This window comes from Corvus brachyrhynchos, unplaced genomic scaffold (genome assembly GCF_000691975.1).
Source record: "Corvus brachyrhynchos isolate BGI_N302 unplaced genomic scaffold, ASM69197v1 scaffold5, whole genome shotgun sequence".
In the NCBI taxonomy this organism is placed as follows: Eukaryota; Metazoa; Chordata; class Aves; order Passeriformes; family Corvidae; genus Corvus; species Corvus brachyrhynchos.
The window spans coordinates 4,764,460-4,771,948 of record NW_008238321.1 but is presented as its reverse complement, the minus strand read 5'-3'; the positions used below and the strand labels follow the sequence as shown (position 1 = coordinate 4,771,948).

Genomic DNA, 7,489 nt, shown 5'->3' with positions numbered 1-7,489 from the left:
TTCTGACCTGCCTGGTTTGATCCAGCTGGTTTTATTAAAGGAGGGAAGAGGAGGTTGGGAGAGTTAGAGGCGAGTCTATTAGTTTCCAAGTGGAAAGTTTACCAGTTTGTGCAGCAGCTGGCACATCATATGCCTTCCCAGTGCTCTTGTACCAGCTATTCCAGGAAAAAATAAGTATAACCTGAGTTCGTATTTGTTGAAAATACTGTAGAATTGTCAGTTGTGGTGTTCCTTCTACCTTGGAAAAATATGTCCTTTTGCTGCGTTTAAAGTCAGTGCTGTTAGAGACAGACAAGTCAATCCATTTATCCTGAATTTCCTCTGAACCAGAACCCTGCAGGCAGCCCAGTGGCCCCAGATAGTGCTGATGAGCCCAGCACAGAAGGAAAGGCTGTTTGAGGAGGAAGTTTGAGTTTGGCTGTGCGTGGTGCTCCAGGGTGGGAGCTCAGTGGGAGCTGAAATGCCCTTTGCACACAATTGAATGTAGCGATGTGAAGTAATTGATGAGAAGTGCCCAGAGCTGGGGGTGCTGGGGCTGGTTCTGAAGGCATTGGGGCTTGGGGGAGCAGCACAAGCTGGAGTGCGCCCAGCTGCTGCTGCAGCCCAGAAAGTCCCACTTTCGTTGCAGAACAGAATAAACTGAATTGCCCACTGAAACGGAAAGTGCTCTAAAAATAGCTGGGTGTGGAATTGAAATATTTGACTCATATTTCCCACCTTGGAAACTTCTTATGCTTGTTCTTCTCCGCGAAGCGGAATGGCCTGACTACACAAACCCTGCTGGGTTTTGTCGGGGTTTTCGCTTGCCTGACTGTGCTTTTCCTGATTGGAAAAACTCTCCTGCTAGCTCTTAAATCTTGAGGGTGACTAGAAGAATGCAGGGAATCGGCCTGCGGCCGCGCAGTCCCGCGGGAAGGGCGCGCTCACCTCTGTGTGGATCTGCAGGGGTTAAAGCCTTGGCAAACACGGAGATATTTTCCAGAGCAGCTCCGAGCTCACAGCTGCGGCCATTTTTCCACCACGAAAATTCTAGCACTACATCTTACGTGTGTCAGCTTGAAAGCCAGACTTCCTCTGTTTGCCCTTCAGCATTCCAGCCCTGACAACTCCGGGACATGCCATGCAGGGAGAGCAGCACAGGGCGTTTTTCGGGGGGCAGCTCGAGCAGCAGCGGGAAGGAGCGTTTCCCTGCCAGCCTGGTGCTGTTCTTTGTGTGGGTCAGGAGAGGATTTGATCTCTCTGCGCTGGTTTTGTGCGAGGGAGAAACTGTTTTCCATCTGCATTAAAGTTACTCAAGCAGCTGCCATTTTTTTATTGGAGGGGGAGTGTGAGTCCCTGGGCCCCTGCTCCAGGAGGAGTTGGCAGGCAGCTCCTGGAGCAGTAAAATGACACCATGCTTCTCCTCCATTTTCTAATGAAATCTGCAGAGTGGGAAAGCAACACAAGTTGGAAGCGTCTTTCTTTGGAATCTCTCTGTAAACTGTAACTCCACCATCCCCTGCTCTGAGGGTTTGCAGCAGGTTTGTTCTTTATGAAAATCTGTCATTTTTAATACTAGTTTCTGTAAACTTGCTGTTGCTAGTCAATTAACTGTGATAAACTGTAAGTCTGTTAATATTATCTTTCTGCCTTAATACAGTTCAAAATAAAATACTGGTGTGTAGAACAAACTTTTATTAACAAGCAGCTTGTTTAGAGCAAATTAAAATATTAAGATAACGATTTAGGGGTGTTGGAATTCATAGTAGCCATATTGGAATATTAATGTGTTATTTAGTCTTCTGAGAAGTTGTGGAGCAGAAAATGTTGGGCAGGATTAATTTTATAGCTTAAAACTTACTCTGTGGTTCTGAGGGAAGCAAAGGCAAGGGAATTCTGTTGCACTTTGGATAATTTCAGTTGAAAATTAGCATACAATTGTGGACTCTGCGTATTCTATAGCCTAGCCCTGGGACCTGGCAGATTTGTTATACAATTTGCTGATATCGTGGTAGATAGAATTGCCGTATTTGCTAAGGAAATGAATGCTTAGAATATATGAGAAATATAATATTCATAAACTGTTAGAGAAGTGCTGTCGGTGCTGTGCCTTAGGGCTGGCTGGGCAGAGAGTACCTGGTTTATTTGTTGCACTTCTTGATAATAAAAAGTGATTCTGTTCTAACACACTTGGTCTTAAAGTAGCTTTAATTAGGAAAGTAAAGTGTTAGGGCTGCCCTGGGCATGCTGTTGGCAGCTCTGTCTGGGTGTCCAGGGAATGTCAGATGGAAATTATTTCGCTTTACCCCAGAGGAGCAGTTGTACAGGAGTGGAAGTGGCAGGGAAGGAGAGGTGGCTCAGTGACCATGTTACCGGGTGCTGTATGCCATATTAAAATCTCTTCAAGCGAGGTGTATTTGTATTTTCTGCTTAAGGTGATAGTGGAAAAAAAAAGAGCTCAAGTAGTCTGTGCCAGAGGCTGAAGGAATATGCGTGTCCCTGTGTGGGGCTGTGGCCCCAGGACTGCTCTGGTGGCTGGATGTGATGCTCTGGCTGCAGGAAGGGTTTCTGTGTGTCACTCTCAGCTCAGCTCAGCTGAATTGTGCTCCAGGCTGTAAAAGGTCGTCTGTGGAATCAGCTGGGGTGGCAGGAGGCACAGGGAGAGCACCAGAAGTTATGGTTTGGGCACCGGTTACACAGGAGTATGAACAAATGTGTTTTAATTTCAGAGCTTGCTGCAGTACCTGGACCACAGAAAAGTGCAAAGTCCTTCTGCATTAAATTGTCAACAAATTCTAAGCAGTTTGCTTAAATAACACCTCTTCCCCCCCACTTCAGAGCTTAGTCACTCTCAGTTACTTTATTTATAATGCAAGAAGTTTTAGAAGGACCAAATGAAGTAGATTTGTTTAATATTATTTAGTATTTTTAAGTTCAGTTTTGAACCAGAAGTCAGAATCACAATTTCTTGTCTCATTATGTGCATCAAAATATTTTGCAAGGAATCAGTTGCTTTCCCTTAATATAGGGAACAGCTTAAATTGAGGAAAGCTGAGGTGGTGGTTGTGATCTTTATCAACTTCCCAGATTATCTAATGGCCTTTCAATACCTTCTATTCGCTGTGCTCTGTACAATAAATTGAGTTGTGTCCTGGCCCTTCCTGTCCTTAGTTCTGTCCCTCTCCAGTCAGCTGTGAGCTGGGAGAGCTGGATCCCTGCTGTGCCTGAGGGGGAGCTGGGGGCCCTGGCAGGGGCAGCTGAAGTTGGGTGTCCTCACCCTGAGACTTCTGCCCACCTATTTGTCAAACAAGGAGGTCTCCAAAGTTTTTCTTTTCTGCTTCCCTTAGGCAGCCAAAATGCAATATTCCATTAAAACACAACTCAGATGCTGATTCTTCAGTGACTTTTTATTCTAAAGGCTTCTATTTCATATTTTTCAGAATATATAAAGTAGAAATAAACAGAAATTATGTCGTAATACTGACAACATTCAAATTTATTTCTTAAACAAAAGCTCAAGTTTGTTTTTATTTTTTGTTTGTATTCCAAATATTCCCATGACTTGGTTCCTGAAAGTGAATGATAAAATGGTCTTTAAACATATTTGAAATATTTTTAAAAGCCCCTGAAAACTACAATTTTCAGTTGTGTAGTAACATTCCTGGTGCTGAGGGAGGTCCTTGTCGAGTATTGAGGTATCTTGGGAAGCTGCACGATAAATATTAAGACACTTTATGGATATCTCATACAAGAAATTTGAAAAGTACATTAACATCGATACTGTGAGGGAGGGACAGAGCTCACCTGCAGCTGGGAGGGATGGCAGTAGCAGCAGAGTCCCACACCAGGAGCTCCAAGTGCCTTCCTACCTGGTGGTCTGGCTGACTCGCCTGTTCCCAACACCTGCCCCGTGCTCGGCCCTGCTTGGTGCTGCTGGGGTGGGCTGTGGAGCTGAGGGTGTGCTGGCTTTCGTGTGTTCCCTGTGACCTCTACTGATGATTTGACCTTCCCCTGGCCTTGCCGGGGCTGTGCTGTTGGGACTGAGATAATTTGGAGTTGCAGTTGCACATTTGGCATTTTCCCAGTGCCAGCGCTGTCCTGTCGGGCTGCGTGCAGCGTTCCCTGCGCTGCCAGCCCTTCCTGCTGGCAGCAGTCACTTGAGGGCATGAATAACTTTCCCTTTGGATATTGGGCTCGTTAAAGCAGGGAAGCCTTAGCAACATGTCCTGTAGGTCCTGTTTGCCCCTTGTTCTTTCTGGGCCAGGCCGGAGCAGTTTTCTATATGTAACACTTAAGCGGGAAACTTAATTTTTTAACACTTAAACATTTCCTAAAAAAAGATTAAATGTTGAAATAAACTGCATAGTGCTGATCTGTAGGCAAAAGGCTGTAGAAAGCTGGTTAGTAGTAGCATACTGTAACTGAGATAACTTGGTTAGTGATAGCAAGGCATATTCCTGCTCCCAGGTCCGTGCCATGAAAGTGTGTGATTGAGGGATAACAGAGCCTTTCCTCAGGGATGAGTTACAGCTTGAATCAGAAGAAATGCTGCCCTTACATCATATATAAACACCTCTAATAATATTGACTTAGTCTTCAATTTTTTAAGTTGCTGTTCACATGTATAACTTTGTCCCACTTTCTTTTTCCTGGGGGTGGGGGTAGTGCCAGAACAAACCAAGACAAGTGTAAGCCAGCCCCAGCCTGTCACCTCCAACGGCACTTCCACAGGAACCAGCACTACTAATAATGCCAAGCGGGCCCCAGCCAGCAGCCAGCAGCAGCCCTTGCCTCGATACCCTCCTCGGGAAGTACCACCGCGATTCCGACACCAGGAACAGAAACAGCTTCTGAAACGAGGGCAGCAGTTACCAGTGATAGCTGCAAACCTGGGATCCACTCCCAAAGTGTTAAACGGCCAGTCAGGAGGCAGCACTGGCACCAATAACCAGCCCGTGACCAACGGAGAAGTGCCCAACAGCAGCAAAAAACAGCCAGGTGAGGGCAGGTACCTTGTTTTCCTTTAGCTAAAATCGAGTAGCTTAAATTCAGTTATCAGGGGAATATTTCAGCTGATGTTATTTAAACTTCCACTGTAAGCTGTAGCATGAGGAGATCATTTCCTGTGTCAGAGCTTGATATTGAATGTTGCAGGATGGTTTTGGCCTCTGTGAGCAGGTTTCGTACTGAAGCTTCAGCCCTTGTCTCAGTTGCTCTCTGTTACCAGCAGTGTATGGCAGGCATGGCAGGTTTGGAGCAGGTGGTGATTCCAGTATGACCACTGCTGTGCTCCAGATTTCCAGTCTTTGTCCTCAGTATTCATCCAAGTATGGTCGTGGTACAAAACACCTTTTTTGCATCCAGTTTTGATAGACACATCTCATAAGGAAGGGTCTTTAGAACCCATCCCAGAGGTGGGCTGATCCCACAGCCTGGGCAGCAGGGGAGGGGAGAATTCTGCCCTGCTCAAGTGAGACCCCAGAGCAGCCTCCAGCCCTGGGGCCCAGCACAGGAATGACGTGGAGCTGCTGGAGCCAGTCCAGAGGAGACACCAGGATGATCAGAGGGATGGAGCAGCTCTGCTGTGAGGAAAGGCTGGGGAAGTTGTGATTGTTCAGCTGGAGAAAAGAACAGGAGTGACCTAATTTTGGCCTTCCAGTACCTGAAGGGAGCCTACAGGAAGGATGGAGAGTGTCCATTTACAAGGAATGGAGTGACAGGACAAGGGAGAATGGCTTCACACTGCCAGAGGGCAGGGTTAGGTGGGATATTGGGAAGGAATTGTTCCCTGTGAGGGTGGTGAGGCCCTGGCACAGGTTGTCCAGAGAAGCTGTGGCTGCCCCTGGAAGCCTGGAAGTGTCCAAGGCCAGGTTGGACAGGGCTTGGGGCAGCCTGGGATAGTGGAAGGTGTCCCTGCTGCCCATGGCAGTGGAACTGAGTGGTCTTCAAAGTCCCTTCCAGCACATCTCTTTATGTGATTATGAACAGCACCTTGAGACTTTGCTTTCTTGTCTAACTTCATACGTGGAGATCCAGCCAGGGTACAGCTTGTTCAGGATATCAGAATTGTCTTTTATTGTCAGGTCAGAGTTTTTCTCAGTTTATCCACCTGAAACTTGATTGTATTACAGAGTGGATCCACTTTTACCTTTACAGCTATTTAAGTACAGTCATCTTTTGTTATTTTGGCTTGTTATACATTCCTTCTAATAGCCTTTTAAGTCAGGTGAACTTGCCTGTTACACATGTAGGATGTGCTGTTCAGTGACTGCACAAACATGCAGTTCAGTTAATTTTACAGGACATTATTGTAGTTTATTTTTGTCTGGAAAAAAGTAACTTTCTGTGAGGGATCTAGCTTTTCAAAGGGATTTGGTATTAATGTGTGCCAATGCTTAATACTTTTGACAAATATTTTCTTGTTTTTATACTTGTATTTATATTTTGATGTGCACATAGCAGTGATGATGTAATTTGTTCCCACAAATAGTTTCTTCTGTGACTTTACTGAATTCCCAGTGTTTCTCAAAATTAGTGTTTTATAGACCACAAAGGATGTGACTCTCAGCCCCTTCAGCAAAAAAAAAAAAAAAAGAAGAAACCCTGAAAATAGCCCTGATATTTCAAGTTTGAGTTAAATTTTGAGCTGTTCTCTTACTGAGTCTTGAAGAAGCAGCATTTAAAATGAAAGTAAACAAAACTGGAAGCAGTTTATCCATGAGTCCTTGAGGAATGTTTCCCATATTACTTTCCAGTATTATTTCTGTAACATATTGATAGAACTCTTTACCATTGCAATAGGTAATTTTTAAGTAGTTTATTTTCTTTGCTTCTCCTGTGTGATGATGTTCCTGTCCATAGTGACGTTTAAAGTTACCTTTCATTAACTTGCCTCTAAGAGGAAACTTTTCCTGCAGCATGTGTACTCTACTGGTCAAGTTGTGTAGCAAGGTGATTTAAATAAAAGGGGTGATTTAAGTAAAAATTCACACATAGACTAATTTAAGAAGTATTACTGCTTATACAGCCTTGTAAGTCTCCCAGTTGTATCCAGAGGATTTGTGTACTGTTCTCCATTGTACTTCTTTTGTGAACACCAGCCCAGTATATAATTAGCTGGATTCCCATTTGTGTACTGCATTCTTCCCAGTTTTGTTTAGTTTTCCTTGATTTTGTGCTGGTGTGGCTGGACACCCTCGGGCTGGGCACTGCCAGCGTGTCCCAGGGCTGTACTGGTGTCTGGGGCAGCTGCCCTGATTGTTTGAATGGTGTGTCACCACACCCAGCTGGAACCAGCAATGTTCTGAGAGCCTTCAGGGAGAGAAGGGTTGGCCAGATCACTTTGTCACCTTAGGAAAATGTCTGTGTTGCCTGTAGCTCCTCTGAGAGCTTTGTCCCTGTCAGAGCTCTGTTCCTGGTGTTCTGTGCGTTCCAGGAAAACTCAGAACTGCCATCTGAGGTTGGGCACTCAGGTCTCCTTTCTTGGTGCCACGTGTGTGCTTGGGAGGTC

At 45.2% G+C, this 7,489-nt stretch overlaps 1 protein-coding gene and 1 long non-coding RNA gene across 13 annotated transcripts in view; one reads left to right on the top strand and one right to left on the bottom strand.

The window, feature by feature from the left end:
• Positions 1 to 7,489, top strand: part of TNRC6A (trinucleotide repeat containing 6A) — a 60,161-nt gene that overhangs the window by 29,623 nt on the left and 23,049 nt on the right. For 11 of the 12 annotated variants that reach the window (XM_017733984.1, XM_017733979.1, XM_017733977.1 and 8 more), the window contains one exon: positions 4,645 to 4,977. The exons of the other annotated variant lie outside the window; for it this stretch is intronic. In XM_017733984.1, the coding sequence (XP_017589473.1) occupies positions 4,645 to 4,977 (333 nt within the window). The remainder of the gene's footprint in view (positions 1 to 4,644; positions 4,978 to 7,489) is intronic. 12 annotated transcript variants of the gene reach the window in all.
• On the bottom strand, positions 3,458 to 4,637 carry LOC108446689. Its single transcript, XR_001861974.1, has 2 exons — positions 3,784 to 4,637; positions 3,458 to 3,687 (listed from the first exon to the last, which is right to left on the bottom strand). It is a non-coding gene; the product is annotated as an uncharacterized LOC108446689 (long non-coding RNA).